The sequence below is a fragment of the Myiozetetes cayanensis genome, unplaced genomic scaffold (genome assembly GCF_022539395.1).
Source record: "Myiozetetes cayanensis isolate MyiCay16 unplaced genomic scaffold, myiCay2020 scf1, whole genome shotgun sequence".
NCBI lineage: Eukaryota > Metazoa > Chordata > Aves > Passeriformes > Tyrannidae > Myiozetetes > Myiozetetes cayanensis.
The window spans coordinates 32,228,047-32,249,982 of NW_026086604.1; the positions used below are offsets into that span (position 1 = coordinate 32,228,047).

At 39.7% G+C, this 21,936-nt stretch overlaps 1 protein-coding gene across 1 annotated transcript in view; it reads left to right on the forward strand.

Moving 5' to 3' along the window:
* SLCO5A1 (solute carrier organic anion transporter family member 5A1) overlaps positions 1 to 20,388 on the forward strand; it is a 73,588-nt gene extending 53,200 nt beyond the window's left edge. Inside the window, exons 6-9 of the mRNA XM_050318933.1 lie at positions 5,266 to 5,425; positions 8,398 to 8,639; positions 11,439 to 11,503; positions 12,508 to 20,388. Coding sequence (XP_050174890.1) covers positions 5,266 to 5,425; positions 8,398 to 8,639; positions 11,439 to 11,503; positions 12,508 to 12,953 — 913 coding nt within the window. The 3' untranslated portion in view covers positions 12,954 to 20,388. The remainder of the gene's footprint in view (positions 1 to 5,265; positions 5,426 to 8,397; positions 8,640 to 11,438; positions 11,504 to 12,507) is intronic.
* Positions 20,389 to 21,936: the final 1,548 nt, after the last annotated feature.

Consider the following 21,936-nt stretch of genomic DNA (forward strand, 5'->3'; position numbering starts at 1 on the left):
GTTCAATCTTATTAATGAAAGGAGTGGCATCATTGTTTGTAATTGAAAGAATAGTTCAGGAAATGCTTCTGCTTGGGGCTGGTTTCTGTCAGTGTGCTCGTGCATGATGGGTATCCTTGGCAGCTCAGGTGCAGCAGTGTTGCAAGTTGTCAGCATCTGCACCCACTGAAACAAGCAACGTGACTGTTTCTCAGACATCTTGTGTGTCTACAGTAGTCGGTGCATTGAAACTAGGATGCTTTTCCCACAGATCAGCTCATGAGCAGGACTTACTTACTAGCTTTGGTGCAATTTCCATAAGAGCCTGTTCTTTATGACTGATGCAGGTAAATCCGTGCTGTGCTGTGCAGTAATTCAGGGATCAATGCTCTGTTTTCCTTTGTGGAGAGTAGGCAGCCTCCCAGTGTCAGAAGGCAGGATTAGTAGAGTACTTTGGTTCAGCTTACTTCTGGAAAAATGCATACCTTCAAGAAAAAAACGATCCCTTCCTGAAAGAAGTGTTCAGGAAATCTGTTATAATAGATGCTATATGGTAGATCTTGTATGGTGAAAATGGGGTTTTGTAGATATATGTGGTAGAGAGTTTCCCATCACTGAGAGAGGAGTGAACAGTGAGTGAGTACTGAAGGTAAAAAGATAAAATCATGAATCTCTTACATGATAATGAACTTTTGGAAATCAAATTAATATATGATTTTGCGTATTACATGTTCTTGAAAGCATGCAAAAAACCAAGCCTCTTTGTGTGCAAGACATTTGCTCTAAAAACCAAAAAGAAATCCCCCACATTAACCTTACGGTGATATGCTGAAGTACAAAAGGTGGTGAAAGCTGGAGAGACACATCATGTCTCACACAGCTTGTTATTAATTTGAGCATATTTGCTTTGCGTATCTGTAAACTTAAGTCTTCTAGGCCAAACAAAAAAATGTCCCTGAGATTAAATTATCACAGTGGTCTCACTTCAGTTCCCAGTTTCATGCTTCTCATTTCTTGCATGCCTGATTTCATTCATCTCTTTCTTTTAAGCTGATTTCCTAACCTCTATGTCATGGTACTTCTCAACAATGCAGCTGAAGTGACTTAGTAAGCAGATCAAGATGGGGAATGGGCTCTCCTGCCTGTGGAATAACCCAACTCATCTGCTGCTGAAAGGGTTTTAGGTGATGGAGGGATAAGAGGTCAGAAGAATGTGCCCCACAGGGTGGGAGAGGTTGGAGAGGGAAATCTGAGCTGTGCCTTTCCTGGCAGTCTGGCCTGTGTCTGGAGCTGTCCCTGTGCTGTGTGGTAGAGCCCTGTTGTCAGCAGGGACGTGGGCACAAGGGTCTCCCGGACAGGTCATGGGGACCCTTCTTACCTCAAATACTCAGACATCTGGGACATCCAACTCAGAAGGCAGACTAGGATCTTGTAAGACTCCAAAAATGCTGCCTCTCCTCTTGGTGTGAAAAACTTCTGTCACTATACTGCTGAAATCCATATGTTCCTGAGGAATGTTTTGGTGATTTGGTGTTTTCCGTTGGAGAAAAATTTCTGTTGAGAGATTACTGGAAAAGTCTGTCTGTTGCAATATAACGTGTTGCTGCATATTGCTTACTGAAATCCAGTGTGATATAGTAAGGCAAGTTTCAGCTGATAGCCGAGAAGGCGACATAACCAATATTAGTCTTGGATATTTAATTTCCTACTCAAGCTGCAATTTGTTGCTAAAAGTGTGCCTTGTTTGTTTGTGGCACAAGAAAGAAAACACTCAGAAAGTCTTTGGTTAACATCCAACTAGACCATAAAGTGTAAAGTAGCTCCCAGAGCTAAATTTGTGAACCTGTTTTGTGTGCTCAGTAGACAATCAATAAATATTTAAAAGCTACATAGTAATATTTAATTGACTGCAAAAGTGCGCAGCTGGAAAGACGAGCATATTCAGCGAAAGCAAATAGTGGTGTATAAATACAAGAAAACCAGTTGAGTGGAATGCTTAAAGCAGCAGTTGTACTACTTAGTGTCACTGATGATAGGAGGTGAGGTGACAGACAATATAGATAACAATTGCTGTGAGAAGAGTGGCTCCTGAGCTGAGCCTGGTCTAGTCAGGTGTGGAAGATGGGAGCAGGAGAACATCCCCTGTGGTCCATGGGGTAGCTGGGATGCAGTAAGTCTGATGTTAGCTGTTTATCTTCACAGTGGTCTTGCTCACACATCACAGATGTGAAGACAAGCTAACAGCAGCCCATGTGAGGCTCTGCAGCCAGGAGAGGCTGTGAGCATGTGTACAAGATCTTGGGGATCCAGATTCCTGTTCAGCTCCTGCCTGAGTGACGAGGTGCTGAAATTCCCTGGATATCTACTGATCTGCTTAGAGGTACTTGAGGTAGTTTTAAACAGTAATGGCCATTGAGCAGTACTGAGAGCAGGGCAAACAAGGCAGAAGGGTTAATTCAACATCACATTGCGGTGCCTGGTGTGGAGTGGTTTTGCATACCCGTGTAATTTTCCGAGGCAAGATTTTTGCTTATGGTGCATGTGCAAATACTCATGCCCCAACAGAACTCAGTACTTAGCTCTATCTGGTTTTGCAGATTCTGCAGGGTTCATACTGGCATTTATTCTTAGAAACTCAGGTCTTCTGGACCAGACTTCACATGCACCACAGGCAGAAATAGGATGGAGCCTGCAGCTCTGCTTAGTGCTCAGGTGTGAGAAGGCAAAGGGCACAGTCTTCTTCTGGAGTTGGGAATTTTCATACATATATTCTTATTTCTGGAAAAGGCCTTTAAATTTCACTCCTGCAACGTCTCCTCTTTTCACATTTAGTCTTGCATGGATTGCTTCAGTATTCTTTAGAACTGGGTTTTTATATCTAATCAGTGAACTGCTGGATAAGTGATGCAGTGGACACTTCATTTCCATCTGTGAAAAGACTGTCAATTAGTTTAAAAGTATTAGGCAGGAAGACGAAGGAGGGACAGCCTTGTGTGACACAGAGCTGGGCAAATCCAGCCTCGTGGGAGTGGATCCAGAAGCTGTACCCCTCTGTGGATTGAGACCAGGGATTGTAGCCATGAGCTGCAGTGTCTTGCAGTCTCTGAAACACCGGTGAAAGGTGACACATGAAGTATTTAATCTTTCAAACTAATGTAATGACACACTGAAGGGTTCTGATACCACTGTAATAAAACCCACAAGATAAAAAATTATCTGAAACTGCCTTCTCAAAGCACCACCTTTTTCCCCCGTTCAGCTACCACGCACTTTAGCTATGGAAAGTCACGAATCCATGCAGATGACAGACTGCATGGCTCTGTCTTCTGAGCTAAACTAGGTCTCTGACATTGTGACTACTGTGGAGAACGTAGAGGAGTGCACTGACTGAAGAAAGACTTTGGGACATGTTTGAAATGATGTGAAATCTTTTCAAAACCCAGATTAAGCATATTTTTAACTCTTGAATCTCAGTCATTAGTATCTTGCCTATTCTCAAGGACTACTGAAGTGAAGTAAGCTACTGTTTTTATTTTGGCCTGAGCTCTCCAAGACCAAGCATAGACTCTTGTGACGTTTTAGGGACCCATGTTGGTACAGGTATTTAAGCTGCTGTGACTCAAAGATGGGAAGGAAACGTTTGAAATATATCTGAAACCATAAGGCATATATGTGTGTTTCCCACTGATACCTGCTTTATTAGCACTGACCACTGTGTTTAACAGTTATTGTGGAGGAGATAAGAACTGCCTGACTGTGTGTTTTTGCTATGAAGTCAGGAAATTGGTTGCTACAAAAATTTCTCACCTTGTGTGTGGTAGCCTCTCTCCACCTGTTTAGCACTTAAAATCCTAGAGTGCACCTGTGACAGAAAGTAACCTAATAAAATGGAAGAGGTCCTGAGTAATAGGAGCAGCTTCATGTGAAAATGTTGATATCAGCTGCTTTTCACTTTTCAGTGACTTGGAATCACCTTGTGCAGTGAAGAGGAATAGTGGGTGCCAAATTCAGGAGCCATGATTTCTTTAAACAGAAAGGGATTTAGGAAATAAGAACTATAACCCTTAGCTTCAGCTAACCCCATGACCTGGCAATAGATTGGTATGAATAAGATCATTCAGGTAACTTTTCCATTGCCTTAATGCATTCATGTTGCTGACAATATTTTAAACCAAGGTGAAATTACAAATGAGATGCAGAAAATTGAACCAGCAATAAACCACGCTGCAGAGTCTTGCTTTTCCACTTACTAAAATTAATTTAGCAACCTGAAGCAAGTCAGAGAATGTGAAAAGTCTGGTAAAAATAGATAAAAATATAATATGGGCCATTTAAAAAACCTCGCTTGTAATTTGGCTGCATTATGACAGCAGCAAATAACTTAGGTTTCAGAGTGTGTCTTTATGTATATTGAAGTGGAAGAGTTATTTTCTTTTTGGTACCTGAACTAATGTGTTCAAAAGTAGCAAGGATAAAAGATAGTACTTTATCCCTTTACCTTCAGGTACCTTCTGGCACAATGTCTTCAGGTAATACTTGATGTGATGATATTAATTAGTATTAGATGTGGCTTACTGAATTGCAACTACAGTATTTCATTAGAGCAATAATAGTGAAGAACCTGCTTTTTGGTGTGTACATCTCCTTCAGCTTTAAAATTCCTTTTAGTTCCCTCATTCTATATCACCAAAGCCTTCAGGGAAACACCTAGAAAGTTGGGCTTTGGCCAGATTTTGGGGAATGGTCTAGGGCAAGTGGAGCATTTGTTCTTTTACAGACATTTAGTAAAAGCAGAACAGTCTCCCAGATCCAGAGAACTTCCTGTAGATTTCACATGCACATATGAATTATATAAGCAGTAAGTTTTCTGAACAGTTGTTGGTATGTGGGAAGAGCTGCCTATTAGTTCACATTAGTGCACAGAATGCTTACATCTTGTCGCTGAGCCTTTCACTAGTAATCAACAGCTTAGGATAGGCATATAAAATAGTGGTGTCTTAACTCTTAAAGGAAAAAAACCGGGAAAAATATAGCTATTACCTAGGCAAATATGATACGAACTTTAAACTTTATTATTATTTCTTTTATTGTGTTTTTAGTTGATGGCAGGGATGACTTTGGTATTTTTCTTGTTTAAGTCATTACATAACCTAGAGTTAATGCAACTTTTCTCTGATAATCAAGTCTAAGTTTCAGAGTTAATGAGTAGGATGTTTGCTCCCTCTGTACAGGAGGATATGGATATCTGTGCTTGCTCTACTAGCATGTTCTTTTTCCTTTCTTCAGTCCCACTCTTGCCATGGCCCACAGGAATCTGACTGGAAGCTGTAATGTTAACTGCGGATGTAAGATTCATGAGTACGAGCCTGTCTGTGGATCAGATGGAATAACATATTTTAATCCTTGCCTAGCTGGCTGCATCAGTGGTGGAAACCACAGCACAGGGGTAAGTGCTTCACCCACCCATCAACATACAACCTGCGAGTAACCCCACGGGACTGGTGCAGATCAAAGACTGCTCAGTTTCTAGCTCAAGCATCCCTCCTCTAAGCTTCAGATACTTTGCTCTACAGATGACTTGTTCATCTCTGAGTCTTTCCATGTTCTGAAAGGATGGTAATGCTACTAATGCTACAAATTTGAGGCACAAGTTCATTTGTACCAAGTGAACCCTCCAACTGAGAGAGTGCTGTGGGGTGGAGAGGGCTGGTGTTTCCAGTACAGACCCCAAAATCCCTGATGGCTGTGGCCTGCATTTCTGCTGTTCCTGCAGGGCTTGGAGAGGGGACCTTGAGTCAGTGTCATCTAATTCAGCTTTCTGCTAACGTGGGTGGCCATATCATACTGTCTTTCTTCAAGCTCAGTGTTTAGAGCAGTTTTAGAGCAGTTAGAGGGTTTTTTTGACTCCCTTTCTGAATAGAAGGAAGAACTCTTCAGGTTGTTGGAAGTGTTTTAAACTTCTATTTAAATTTAGTTAGGACCTGTTTAATGTCATTGGTGTTTGTGTCAGCCTCATCATTTTGCACAAGCAGCTCTTGAACCTGCACGAGTGTATTGATAGGTCTGTTGTTTGCCCAGCTAGGTGAAGACTGCTATTCTTCTCTTGTAAAACAGTTTGACCATTTCCATGGCCTTTTTCTAAACCTCATCCAGGCTAAATGAAGGGGTTGTCATCAAACTCAAATAACGAGAACTTAAAAGATGTTAATAATCCATTTTCTTTCTTTGAAATACATTGCTGTTACAGCCCAGTATTTCAGTTATGCTGGACTGGAGAAGGACATCCTGATGGTAAAATCGAGCCATGAAAATGTGGCAGTTTTGAGGACTGGGCACAAGAAAACAGTTGAAAAGTAGAATCTGACTTTTTAAATATCAGCAGAGCATTATGGTCATGTAGTTTCATAAAAAAAAAGAACGCTTAAATTCTTCTGTTTCAGAACCATCCTTTAAAAAAGGATAATTAAGAAAGACAAGAAGTAATGTAAACATTGATTTTCTGAGGGCTTGATTGTGCTTTCCAGAAAGCTTACTTTATAAAGTATCAATCTCCTGATCTGCAGTCCTGAGCCAGCCTGTGAAGCAGGAGGACATTAGATTCACCACTGAGCTTTGTCAGATCTGAAGAAGAAGGTTCATATATAGATGTCACCAAGAACAGATTAGTTTCCTTTAAAGGTTTTTTTTCTTTCTTTTTAGATTATCTTGCTGGTTTTTAGTAGAAAATTGCTTTGGCCCAATATGGAAAAGCCTGCGATGTGAGCCTGTGGTTAACTTTCAGTGTCTGTATAAACCTGCTTTGTACTTTCCTGGATTAAGACATAGGTTATATCTTTGCTGCATTTCACTTGATATCAAACTGGCACCAACTAATTTAGTAGGGAAATACTTTAGGGGTATTAAGAAAAGATGCTTTGAGGCTTGAAGTTTTAGCTCGGTTGCTGATGGTGAATTCTTCATGTTCTGAATGATGAATATGAACAGTAACCAAAAGTGCCATTTGTAGATGCACTGAGTACCTAAATTTGTATTTGAAAGCATGAAAATTTACATTTAGGATATATTTAGTTGTATTTAATGGAAAAAGTTCTGAAAAAAGGCATTCCAGTTTTCTCAAATTAGTCACCCACGTTTGTGAAACTTTTGATCTGTTTCAGTTACTTTGCTACAAAATAGAGATAACAACATCAATACCTCATAACTGTTTTGAAGATAAATTACTCATTTTTTAAAGAGTTCAGCTATAATAGCGAGTGGGATAGAAAAATCCATGTGAAATATGAGTCATTCTGTCTTTGTAGTGGAATTTGTTTAATGTGAGGAGAAAAATACCCTGAGTCACATTTTGAAAATGGGAGGTAAAATACTGCATAAATAGATACATTATTAAGATGTTCAGCTAAATCCCAAGGGAAAAAAATGTGAGGCTACATCATAGCATGGATGGATACAAAGGTATATATTAAAATTGACAAACAACCATGATTTGGATATGTCCTGATGTCCAAGTGCCTAAATTTGCAAACTTAAGAGGGTTTTGTAGCTTCTGTACATGTGTGGTCTACTATTTGATGAATGCAAAAATTGACACAAAAAGCTCCTTTCTCTAACATCTAATAGGTCCTGACCTGTTTCTTCTCTAGCATTGGAATATTCTGATCTACTGCACATCCCTTTGCATTAGATTAGATGAGAATAGAAGTAGAATAAATGTGAAAGAAGGCTTCTTTCTCATCTAGCTCTTCCTCACCTGGAACAAATCGTGGTCTCCCTTGCCTGTGAAATGCTACTTCTTTATTCAGTCTCTTCTTAATTTCATTGTCTTTGTCCATTTAGGAATCCAGCATGTCCTTCAGTCCCACTGTTAGAGTCTCTGCTTTCCCCTTATTCTCTGTTTTTGCTGCTGTCCAGATCCACCCCTGCGTCCACACGGAAGGTCCTGGACTTCAAGCATGAAGTGCAGTTTGTTGCTCTTGGGCCAGACCTGGGTAGCCTTCCATTAAGATGGCAGAAGATATTGCTTGAATATGAAAGTCAGCAACCTGCCAAATTTTGGAATGCAGCATTGTCAGTGCTACCTAAAGAGTGTTTCCTCACAGTTTCGTAGTACAGCAGAAACAATATTTTTCTAGCTCCTTATCAGGAGTGATTAAATTGCTGTGGCAGAATTTTCCAAAAGTATTCCAGATTTTCTTTTTTTAAACTCAAACTAAATAAAGCAATGGAAAGGCAGTCTCACCATGGAGAGTCCTGATCAGCTTTAAAATTGGTTGGAGAGGTACCTTTGCTTGTACTTGGTGTAATGGTGCTCAAGGCAGAAGATTGAGAAATATTATGGGACTGTCATACTATGTCTCTGTGCAATGTCTTTCTTACATGTGTTTTTCATGTGGAAATATTCCTTTCTGCTCTCCTTAGGTAAGAAATTACACAGAATGTGCCTGTGTCCAGAGTCGCCAGGTGATCACTCCACCAACAGTGGGGCAGCGCAGTCAGCTCCGGCTAGTGATTGTCAAAACCTACCTGAATGAGAATGGCTACGCTGTTTCTGGGAAATGTGATCGAACCTGCAACACACTTATCCCGTTCCTGATATTTCTCTTCATTGTTACCCTCATAACAGCATGTGCCCAGCCATCAGCAATTATAGTGACACTCAGGTGAGAACTCAGTGATGGCTTTGGAGTAGTTTTGCTGTGCCCACTATCACCAGTGCCTTGTCAAGCTTGTGTATCCTTAAAAAGTAGATAGAATAAGGCTGACAGGGTAGGGTGAAACTTGCTTGTGTTTAGAATATGTAACATGATAACCCACTTTAGGAAACAAGAAGTGGCCAGTGAATTCCAAGTGTTAAAAAAAAAAAACAAGTAACATATCATGTAAGAAAGTTATTCCTGAAAAATTTTCAATTTTCTTAGAGCAATAGTCTGGATCCTCAAATGCAAATGAAAAAAGTTACTATTTAAAATTATCCTTTTCTCTTTCCTAAAATTGTTCATTCCTACCACATGCCTGTTTTTGAGTCTTCCCTTTTTTTCCTTCACCAGGATTTTGAACTTCTGTTGTAGCAGTGATGTTATCACTGTGGTCATTTCAGGATAGAGAATAATACAGTCTTAGTAGGAAAAGGCAGTGGCATTTATTTTTCAATTTGAAAAAAAAGCATTCAGATTTTTACATTGGCTTTTGCCATCTCTGCCATATAGTCTGATAAACGTAATCACTCCCTGTAACATCTTTGTCCATTTATAATACAGCACCTGTAAGTGAAGTTCTGCTGATTTTTAAAGACAAATGAGCGAAGAAAATGTAGTATGCTATACTGCTAAAATAATTTTGTATTTGTATAATCTATGTTGCTGCTGTTTAAAGAGAAGGAGAAAGAATTAGAGGAAAATTACTAGAATTTACAAAGCACACCCATAATCTAAACCTGCTCTCTTTCAGTTTGAAGCCATTCCCCCTTGTCCTGTCACTACATGCTCTTGTAAATAGTCTCTTTAATCATCCAACTGCTGACCACTCCAGGACCGAGCAGAAAACCTGTTAATAAGGGCATTGTCCAAACACTGACAGGCAATGGGCATCAACCACCTCTCTAGGAAGCCTCTTCCAGTGTTTCAGATGCTCTTCAGAAGCACACCCAAAATGATCCAGATGCAAATGGGCATGCTGTCCCTGGGACCAGGTTAGAGCTGATCTGAAGTAAATCCCTACAAAACCTGAAATGCTCGTGGTGTACATGTCGGGTCCTCAGCACTAGCTGTTTAGCTGCATTAATTGCTAACATAGAGACACCTTTTGTCCTGTTTTTGTGTAAAATTTGTCTTCAAATTGAGCTTTTCTTTAAACCAGTCTTGGGCCTTTTCTTCCTGTGAGAATGGTCCTCCCAAGAAAGTGGGATTTCTTCCTGGTAGCGCTGTCTTTTAAGAGCTTCACTCTCATATTCTGAGACCACTGACGTTCTGCTGCTGCTCACAACTAGTCCCCTATAAAATACTAACAATGGCAAATCGTTGTAATAGGTCACGGAACCTTAGAAAACATGAGGCAGGTCAGGACTTGGCTTTGCTATCCTTAGGCTCAGTTGTGAGCACAGCTGACATCCTTGTCTCATCCCCCGCAAGAACAAGCACTCTTTTGCTGTCATTTTCTCAGCTCAAGGGGCTAAGGTTTATGCGGGAGCCTGCTGCTGACACATGGAGGGCACGTGCCATGTCACATTGTGGAATTTGTCTTTCAGTTTACTTTTCAAAAAATCTACAAAATGGGTTCAAGGATCACTGTTAGGACAGTGAAGCCAGGCACTTGGGGGTGGGCATGTCAGACTTCCAGTTGCTCATGCAGCCATACCGCAACTACTCTGTACACAACACCATTTTAATTCAGAGACTTCTGACTTTATTCCTTCTGTCTCTGGGTTTACCACCTCTAAAACAATACTATTAAAAACCGTTACCATTGCATTGCAGTCACACAAAGGCAAACTACAATCAGTGAGCATTAATAATGCAGTGAGCCTCACAATAATGAGGTGCGTAAGGGAGATCTCCAGCAGGGTTTTGTAGTTTCAGTAAAAAATTGGTGGCCCACACACATGAACATCCCAAACCACATATTGTACATGAGTCCAAGGTTTGTGGCCCAAGTTGTTTCTCCAATATTTAAATTGCTTGACTTCAAACCTTGATTTTACAGCAGACCCCTTTGACTGTGGACTTTCTGTAGTTTTTTGTCTTATGTTTTCAATGTCATTAGAAGCTGTCTATTTTAATTTCAGACCTTTAGGTTAAGAACTGAAAATATTTTTTAAATCAGTAGATAACTTGTGGCTTATTACAATTGTAGTTGCAGTGTGGAATCTTGTTACTTTGTATTTCGTCTTTTGTAAGCTAGATATTTTTCCTTTGAAACCAACTGAGAGAATCTTATATTATTTCTATCAAAAAGGAACAGTGTTTAAGGAGACTGTTTTGATGTTTCTACTGATATTTTTCCTAAAGTAGCTTCAAAGTTCTTAAGCTATGCAGAGATCTGTTAAAGTCAGACACTGAGTCCAGCTTTCAGCAATTTAGTTATCCATTAATTATAATTTACATCAAAAAGATTAAGAAAAATAAATTAAAGACATATGAAATAAGAGAAAGGTATCATATGAAGCCATAAATATTTTGGGTGGATTCTCTAAATTTCCTTAATGGGTTTGGATCAAATTCTTCAGGCCTTATGTAAAGAAAGATTAAAAGGCATGATTGCAGTTTTGATTAAACAGATTCAGGAGGGGCTGGCAGTATTTTTTCCTAGCAATAAGAGTTACCAATAGTAGAAGCTAAATCGAAGAAATTTAAACAAAAATTTTTCTATAGTTCAGAAAAAACCCATGAGGTAGAGCCAGAACATACCATGATGACTATCTGTTGTGGCTGTTTCTATAGTGGAGTTTTCTTTTTGCCTGCTAGGTCTGTGGAAGATGGGGAGCGGCCCTTTGCACTAGGAATGCAGTTTGTTTTATTACGAACTCTTGGTAAGTCTTACAGTAGCTCAGCATTTCCATAAAGGCTCACCATGTTTAGCTTAAATGTACTATAAAAATACTAAACTTTCATAAATCTGGAACTGTTTGCCTGATTTACTGTATTAGGAACCTAAAATTAATAGTGTCTGAAAACATTCATTACATAATGTCTTAATTTCAAGTAGTTCAAAGCAAAAAGGGGTACATGTTAAAAGTATTCGACAAAGCAGCTTCTTTCAAACTCTTGAACTTCTAAAGTCCTGCTTATAAAGAACACTCCAGGTGTTCAGCTACTACAAAATATGACTAGAGCAAGCAAGGACTATTCTAAGAGGACTGGAGGGGAAGCCCATTTAGCTGCATCTGGAAGTTTTGTTTGAGGAAGGACATTTCAATCTTGTCTTAAAGCTGTTGTATTTCTGGAAAAAGCAGGAACATTCAGTGGAATGACTGCATTTTTAGCTGCCTTAGAAGTTAAGGTCTGTTTCTGACGAAGACCTATTCAAAAGAAAAATGAAAATCTTAGCAGTCTCACCACTTCCATCCATCCTTCAGTAAGAGAAACATTTTGTGGTCTTTGGTACTTTTTCTTCTTAATCTAAAAGCAGCACCTTTCCCAGATCATGGGCACTGGAAGTTCAGCAAGTAATGCTACAGAGATAACAACCCTGTCCCATGTATTGCTTCCTGAGAGCAAAATCGAATTTTTTTTGAGGGACACATAGTTTAAGAGCCGTCTGAGGACAGCAGATTGAAGCAGTACCTTCTGTAAGGTGCTGCTGCATTGTCTTCTTTGAATTCTCTCCTATTTGTGGTAGACTTCATGTGTATAAAGTAGTGTTGGTGGCAAGATTGGCTGACCACTTTTCCATGTTTTACATTTCATATAAGAACAACAGTGTAGACATCTCAAAAATTTTTGACCTACGCTGTTAGGCTAAGGCGTATACTTTCTTTAGGAGTTTTCCACAATGTACTAACACGTATTATTTCTCTTGCTATTTTTATTTCAGCTTACATTCCCACTCCGATTTATTTTGGGGCTGTTATTGACACCACATGCATGCTTTGGCAACAGGATTGCGGCGTACAAGGATCTTGCTGGGAATACGATGTCACCTCCTTTCGTTTTGTCTACTTTGGGTTGGCAGCTGCTCTCAAGTTCGTGGGATTCCTTTTTATTTTCCTGGCCTGGTATTCCATTAAGTGCAAAGAAGAACAACAGCAGAGACAGAGATGGAGGGCTTCACTGGTGAACACTGTGAGTGAGATGGTTGGACAAGCTGGACCCCAACAAAACTATGCACGGACTAGATCCTGCCCTACCTTCAGTTCCCGAGGAGACACCAATGTGGCACAAGGAATGAACTGCTTAGAACAGACATACCCTGACCCTTTTTCAGAAGCAATAAATTCCTCAAATGAAAATGTGTTGGAAGAAGTCACTGCTGAGATATAGACCCCTGGCTTGGTAATGTAATATTTAATTTTGTTGGTTGACTTAATTACGGCGCCTTGTAAAACACCTGTGCCTTCTATTTTTAATCTAAATGTAACATGATAAAACCAACAAAGCTTGATGCAAACAACCATAATATGTTCCTGAGGGCTGGATACCTCAAACCAACCCAAGTTCTTATTCCTCCCCTCCCAACAATGGAGTTTTAAAAATGGTGTTTGTAATTATTTCAGATGTGTCCATTAGATGTCCGTGCTCTGATCTAATATCACTGTAAAGATGAGGTGTTATGAACAGCAGAAGTCAGTGGAAGACTGACAAAAACTCATATTGTTGATGTCTAGACTCACAAGAATGCTTAAATGTATTGTCAACTTCATATCTGCAAATTGTATTTTTAAGAGAGTAGTTACTGTGAGTTCTGCTATGAAGCACAACTGAACTTATTTAAACTATGCAACTTATTTGGATAATTGTATGTGCAGCAAAATAAGTTTAAAGTTTGCTTTTAAAGACATTACTGCAACTGAATTTGAAAGGGGCTATTTTCAGACATAATCATTAAATTAAAAAATAACATAAGGTTTAAAGTACTGTTAATAACATGTCAAGCCATACAAGAGTTATGCATCAGGTAACATTGCAAATGTTGAGTTGTAACATCTTTATCCTGTCAAAATGAGCATTAATTTTCATTTGATGGGATGTAGTCATTGTTCACAAAGTACACAGGCTAGGAAACTGTAATGCTTGAAATAAAAAACTTCGGTATTGATTTTTAGTAACATTAAGATGTAGGAATCATACACACACACCAGAGCGGATACGTGCATGTTTCTTTAATGTTATTTGAGTGGCCATTAGTAGCACCAAATCCATACTTTCCTGAAGAAAAAACCAGCCAGTTATAGCTTGATAGGAAGAGTTTGGCTGTCCTTCAGAATTTTGTGTATAATTCAACTTCAGTGGAAAAGTCCCGAGGGGTGCTAATGGCCTTGTCTCATGTCTGGGTGGCAGACTGGGACCTGATGGATCCCTTGCAGCCAGCGGTGGGGCACAGTTCAGGCTGGTGCTGTTTGCACCTGCTGCAGGAGTGAGTAAAGAAACCCTGCAAGAGGGCTGAGAGCAGCCTGCCCGTCATGGTGCTGGGTACAAGGCTCTCCCCCCTCTCCTGGCACTGCTGGGGCACTCTGACATCCAGGACAGCTGGGGAGGGGGTTCCAGCTCAGACCCTCTCGTTTGTGCCACACTTCTGCCTCTGCAGCTGCCCAGTGCTGGGCAGGCTGGTGGCACAGGTCTGGAGGTTCTGGTTTTGTGGTTTGTCCCACATGTGGCTGCCTTTCGTTTTCTCAACTTCGTTGAAAGCTTCTGTGAAGGGAAAGGATGAGTTTATCTCTCCTTTGGCCTTCCAGGAGAAGAACTAGAAGAATAGAAATTATCAGCAAGTGTGGACTCACAACATGTGCTGTGGCCTTTGCCTATTTCAAATTACTGTAGTGTTTTTTCTCCCTGAGAGGCGCTGAGACTTTCTAATCAGATGTGCTTGGCATTTCATTTCTTGTTCTGAAGGCTTTGTAGTGCCATGCTTATGATGTACTAGTGCTGTCTCAAAGGGCAGAGAATGATTTCAGGTGGACACTAGGAAGTCAAAGCTGTATTGTACCCTGTAGGGGAAGTCTTAGAAGTGTAGGAATTTAAAAGCAGTCTTTACAGATGACTCCGTGATAGGTTTGGATTTTGCCATGTAGAGAGCTTGTGTGAAAATAAATAGAGCAGAACTTCTACATGTTTTTGAACAGAGTTATTCCTGATTTTTCAATTTATAATATGTAAATTGATCAAACGTTATATGGAACCAAGTCCTTGAAATTAAAGGCAGTACTCTCCTTGGCATCCACTGAGTTGTCCTGGGAAGAGTAGATTTCCCTCTCCACCTTTGCTGACTGCCTTTTGTCATCTCTTGATTCTTCTTGAGCAGCACATGGGATTACCCACAGGGCTGCTTGCCCTGCTTGAAATGGTGGCTGCTTATTTCAGAATATCTTAGTCCATTTTTGTAGTTTGTAACAATTCTCACTCTTTCTGTGTGCAAACTCAGATTTTTCTACCCTGAACTACAACATAGAGGAATACTGTTTTGATAATTTCCTACTATTCTGTCCATATGAACAGGTTTTTGGGGTAAAGACTGAGAATGTTTTTGTCTCTTATGCAGCCACCAGGTACGTGTCCTCAGTCAGCACATGCCACCTGAGATGCTGACTTCTACACTTCCTATCCTGAGAAATAAATTTCCTTGGCTCAAAGGTGTTGGGTATAAATTTTTTTTTTTTTTTTGCTATAGGAGATCAGAATAGATGATATAAATGTTTTCTTTTGCTCCAGTCTCAAAAGCTTGTTGCACCAGGAATTTCCTGCCATGACAAAACTTGAGGCAGAGTAGTAGGACAAAGTGTAATTGCAGCCCATCACCCATCCATTTTAATCACTTCCCCATTTTAATGATCATGGGTGAGGTGAAGTGTGACAATCTTTTCAAATACCTCAGAAACAGAGCACTTAGGAAATTGTAAAAAACTAGAGATGAATCATCTATTCTGATCTTTTCTATTTCATGCCTTGTGTGTGCTTCTGTTCCATGCAAATAACAAGAGAGAGCAGATTAGGATTGTCAGGATCTAATGGCACTGATGCCAAAGACTGAAAGAAGTGACACATCTGCAGCTGCTGCTGCTTCTGAGCTTATTTCAAGGGAATTCAGAGCTTGTTGGGATGGAGACCACTGATTTTTTTTGGAAATCCTGACCTTTCAACTTCTAAAAAGATTCATATTTTGAAATGTCAGAGAAACTGGAATGTAGAAGGAAAGATGTTAACTGAGAAGTCTTTCAATAGCTTTTAAATTTTTCTTTGAAAATTATATGTAAAACAAAATTCTTTGCTTTTCAAACAAATTTGTTACTATTTTTGGATATAGATAATTTTGACAATTCGAGTAAATTAGTAAATTTTTACAAAATCACTTAATTAAATCATCATCCTCTGAAAGAAAGAAAACCCAAACTGTGACCAGTTTTTGTTTCGTCCTTGGAGGAGGGGGTTTTTTGTGAGTAAGCTGTAACTGTCTAAACTAGACCAATAAATGCACGTAGGGGAAACACATTAACTTCCTAGAGAAGTCAATTCCAACATTGTAATTGACTGAAATATGGACTGAGACCTGCTGAACAAACACTATTTTCTGAGGTTGTCGTTGCTGAAGGAAGCAGAACTGCCAGAGAAATTGAGTGCCTCCCTAGCAGTAGTCATGATTGACATGTGGTGCTAAACCGACTTCACAGTAACTAAAAAAGAACTTTGCCTATCATACAGTGAAGGGGCCCATGCTGTCTTCCTACTGTGAAATCCTCTCACCATAGAATATAAAATTCCATTAATTTCTGCCACCTTCCCTCTCTACCCCAAAATACGTAAGGTTTGGTAGCAGCGAGTACAAGAAAAGATAAAGCAGGTGTCCTGCTCACCCATAGGCTGCTGTTGGTAGCAAACCCAAGTCACCTATCTGCACTTAACCAGCCAGTGGTAATATGGAGCAACAATTAACTACAAGTCTACAAAGTGCCATCATGCCCTCACAGGGACAGACTAATTCCCTCTTACACCACTTATTCCTGATTTAGAGTGAGGAACAGGAGAGAAGTAGCCCAAATATATGGACTTTACTGAACAGGTAATTGTCCCTGCATAGCCTCCCATTCATCCTTGTTTCCTCAGAAAGGAGAAAACTTCAGAATGGTAAAAGTGTAGACATGGCCTTGGGTGCTCACGAGTGCAGCACCCTCCGGAGATGGTTCACAGATCTTTGTGGGTCTGGAATAATCTGGAGAGTGGGACTCTCTGTTTCTAGTTTTAGGCAAAAGCCCTGTGGTTTTGGTTCCCCTTCTTCTCCATGAGCATACTGGATATAATAGAGTATGATTTGGAACTGGTGACATTTTATATCCTTTCAGTATAGTGTGAGCAGCTGCAGGAAACATTGAATATTATGATGCAATTTATATTTATTTGGAAACTTTCAGTTCTTTGGCCAGCCTGTGTATCTTTAAAAGTTTCTCAGAACTTGCTGTTATGCAAAGTAGGGGCACAGATCTCCTACTAGGTATTAGAAATGTAAGTTTGAAAGGCCCTAAACTAGTTAAAAACACTTGAGTGTAGTCTTTTAAAAAATACGTTTGTTTGGTTTCCTTTAATATAGCTTATTAATTTGTAGTATTAACCATTAATTCATTACGGCTCTGATCCAGCAGAACACTTTCATGTGTATGTAAATTCATATATTTAAGTAATGCACTTAAAAATGAGGCATGTATGTAAGTATTGGGACTGAATTCCATCTGCGTTAAAAAAGGAATTCCTTTACCCAAAGAGTAATTTCCATGATTAGCTTTTCCCCCATGGATTTAGTGATAATTGTAACCAGAACAGCACAAAGAGTAGCACTTGAGTACTTTCCTGTGGCATTCACGTGTGGCTACTTATATATCTGGCAATGGAGGAAAGTTTTCATTCTCAAATAGATTTCAAGGTAAAAATATTTTGTGGGCATGCTCCAAGTTCTAGTTCTTCCAGCCATTCACTTATTTTATGAATATCTGGCTGAAAACCTGTGTGTTACATGGGGAGATAGATTAAATAAGGGCATCTTTCTAACCTTAGAGCCAATGAAATTTCTTAAGTGATGCTGTAAGTTTGAATTGTGCCCTTTCACAGAATTTGGACCTCGTGGTTGAGGTGGTAGATTTTCAATATCCCGCACAAGTTGAGCAGAGCACTGCCTGCTCAGTGTAACTCCTAAGAGCATGTCTGGGAGAGGGGTCAGCACCTTCTGTACTGTTCTTTTGGGGTTTTGCCCCAAAAGGCCTCATTAATTGCTGCCTTACTACACTTCCTCTGTGTGTAATACCACAGCTCTTCATGGCATTCTATTGACATAAAACTGAAGATTAAAATAAATAGATCCAAAGTGTCTTACTGCTATTTTGGAGTCAGATTCTCAGCCTCATCAGTCCAGTGTTGAGGCTGAAAAACTGGGCCATACCTTGAGTTGGAATTTACCAAGTTGGAGCTTTAGCAAGTGCTTGTTTAGCTTTTATACTCTATTCACTGGTTACTACTACTGTTTTCAGAGATCAAATACAAAAAACTTCCTATACAAATTTATGTGTCTTTTATAATGGAATAGGAGATGTCATGCTGCATTGCTTCAGTATCTGGGTTCTCCCACCTGAATCCATCCAGCTGTGGTTGCTTTCCAAAGGTTTAAAATACCTGGTACCAGAGATTTACTTGGACTCCAATCTGAATCACCGTTGCTTTGGACAGAGTGTTTGCCCCTTGTAGATTAAACCTGTATCAACACATTTCAGGTTCTTCACATATTGGACTTGATTTTATGGACACTTTTATGACTTTAAAGTGCATAGAAGATGGGCAGTCAACATTATGGTGGTAGACTTATTCTTTGGTAGAGAATTAGGGCTTTGTATTTTTCTTTTACCATCTTGTTTTACAAATAACAATTCAAAAAGGTTACATGTAAACATTGTCACAGAGTTACCCATATCCTGTAGCTATATCCATTGCACTGAACTACAGGTAGTGCCTGTGGATTTTAGCAGTTGCCCCTCCAGTCCTTAAGAGAAGCTTTTTTTTCCCAATTATTACAGCCTTTTAAACACAGAAGTAGCTCTGCAATTTCAAAGTAGCTCCAAAGTTTTCTTGACTTCAAGTGTTACAAAATAGATGCTTCTTTATCCAGGTTCCATTCTACTGTTCTAATGATTGCATTACCCATTGTGTGTACTATATTTTCTTAGTTTTTCAGTCTCAAACCAGTTGTCACAATGTTATTCTGTAAAAATGTTTTGTTCATTATATAGAATAGGTGAAAAGCTGTGGAATTCACGAAGGGCTACCAAAAGCATCCAAAACATTGTTCACCTTTAGAAGGGTAAGACAGCTTGATAGTCTTTGGACAAATGACTAAACAACACTGTGGTGCTAATAGGTACTGAAGTATTTTATGATGTATTCACTATGACTTAAATGACATTTTCAAGGCATGTCAGTGATGCAACTGCATGTGTTTTTGGTCTTAAAGTCTGGAACTGTTCCAGCAAAGACAGTGTTTTAATTCCTGGTGGGCCAATTCCTACCTAGCTTTTCTGTTAGAGAGTAATTTCAGGAGGCAGTGTAGGATTTGGCCCAGCACTAATAGCTAAGGTAAAAGCTATACAGGCCACAGAAATCTCACATAGAATGTATTCATCCTGCTGTAGCATATTACTTTATTTAGTTGCTTTGCTTAAGCAAAGGCTAAATATAAATTCTATAGAGGAGGAAAGAAAGAAACACTGGGCTAAATTCTGGCACTCCTTAACCAAGCAATGTTAATAGACATTTGAATTAAAATGAGGATTCAGATCTGAAATATGAATGTTCTTTCATGGAATACCAGAAAGGAGGAGTAGAGTAAGAAAAAATTCTATCTCTAGCAATGGGAAAAGGCCAAATCTGGTTGACTTTGAGGTGAGCTACGATTTAAAACAGAGGGGTTTTGGCTTAAAATCTTGAACACAAAATTTTTCCCTCCCATTTTGAATTCTGAACAGCAATTATTTTGTGTTATTGTGCCTGGACTATTCATGCAGAACAGGTATCTGTATCCTAAATAGCACTAAGAGCCCTAATAGCACTAATTACACTTGTGGCTGACAGGCCAGAAATTTTACCTCTGTAACAAACTCTGTAATTGAAATTGTGGAGGGAAGTGTCAAAATAAAACAAACAAACAAGAAGTACAAAATGATCCAGAGCTGAGTTTCAATAAAAAAAAGAAGAAAATAATTTTGTGTCAGTGAGATCCATGGTTAAGTGAAGGCTTTCCTCAAAAGAAGACCTGTTCTTTCCCCCGGTTGAGCTTGTGGGAGTTTTGCCCTTGGCTGCAGTGCATACCTCTACCAAATGACTTACGCAGAACAGCAACAGTCTGGGTAGTATCTTAAGAGCATGGAGTGGGCACACTGCCTGTAACTGGTTAGTTTTTAAAAAACTCATTATTAAGCAAATGTGTAGAGTATTAAGGAAATTTGTAAAGTATGTCTGAATGTATGAGTGTGTGGGTGCTGTGCTGTGGTAAAAAGAGAATAATTGGTTTATGCTGGGTTTTTTTGCATACTTTAAGCTTCTGTATGGTTTGGGTTTTTTTGTTTGTGTTTTTTTTTTTTAATATTTATTTCTCAGCAGAGCTTAGAATAATTTTGAAACTGTATAACCCATGACTTAACGAAATCTACTGTCAGCATCTGTTGTAAACATGTGTTTACAAAATGAACTCTTGAATACTTGATACTTGGAAATAAAAAATAGCATATCACGTGTGTTTTATTTCAAACAGAAGAAAGGAAGGCAAGAAAAAATGTACATGGGTAACTGTGTAATCCCTGTGGATGAGTTGATGAAGAAGATTGGTCTTTTAGTCCCTTGTCAGACAAAAATATCTTTCCACTGAATTCAATGACCACAAAATCACAACTAAGCATTGATTGTGCAGAATTAACTTGTAAAATTCCACCATTTTGTCTAGACATATATTTGATTGATATTAGTTATATGCTAAGAAATACAAGTTTGAAATAGATATTGACAGTTGGAAAAAATGCATAGAGTGCAAGACATGTGCATCTATGCTGCTCGATAAAAAGAGGGCCAGGACACGAACCCAAGGATTGGACTCCTGATGCCCACTCTGCTGAGTGCTGAGTTCATTCCTTGGATCTGATTTGGGTCACACCAACTAAGTGCCTCCACATGGTTTGTGGGTAAGGGCTCTACTGCAGAGAGCTCCCACTCGTGGGAGCTGAGCCAGGTTTGGTTTCGCCCCCACCTCTGCAGCCACCCAACACTGCAGGCCCTGTGCCAGGGACCCCCGTGTCCCCCTGCAGCACCACAGGGACAGCAGCACATCCCTGCGATACCACGCTGTAGGAACTCTAGGAGTTGCAACACAGGCCTTGTATTACCACAGACGTTTAAAAATGAGAACAAATGGAAATTGTATTTTGAGACCTCAGGAACATCAGCACAGAGCCAAGGGGAGGCCCAGGGCTAAGAGCTGCATGGTGTTGATGGGACCAGCCTGGCCTAGCAGTGTGGATGTGACCTTGCTTGTACAATTTGGCTTCAAAGCTAGGTTTTCTACTCTCTGGATTTAATTTAAAAATATAGGTGTATCCAGGGTTGGCAATTCTGTCCCAAGGCGTCCTGGTCTTTCAAGATCAAAAGAACAGCAAGCTGAAGTTAAATGTATTTTTCTAGACGTATTTCATTATTGAATCTTTATACTTACAGCTTTTTGACCTATAGTAGTTTTCATAGCAGGGTGAGCTGCGGCTTGTTTCTGTGAAACTTCTTTACTGGTCATTGTACTGTGAATGCTATGAGCCACCACACCCCAGCAATGACCAAACAATGAGCAAAAACTCTGCTGCCATGGGACAGCTGAATTTGCATTGATTCAGGATATGGCTTGTCTTTTTGAGGTACCTAAATCTGTATGCTCTCAGACCATAGTCACAAACTGTGGTGGTGTGCCCAGCACCTACCAGATTCAAGCCCTCAGCCAACCCTGCAGCTTCAGCTGTTGTGCTCAGCCAGGGAGAAGCTACTGTTTCATTGACAGCAGAGAAATGTATAGGGTCCAGATCCTCTCTGATGTTCAAGTTCAGAGTATGACTTGCACGTTTTCATTTCCAATAAATATAACCACACAAAAAAAGCATCTTGCAGATCCCCCTGAATGTCACCAGTGTCTCAGACCAGAACTGTTAAACCAAGGAAATGTGCTGTGGATGAAGTTAGTGGATTTGTAGCACATCATGGGTGCCGTTGCTATTTGAAAACCAAATAGATAACCCCCTTGGCA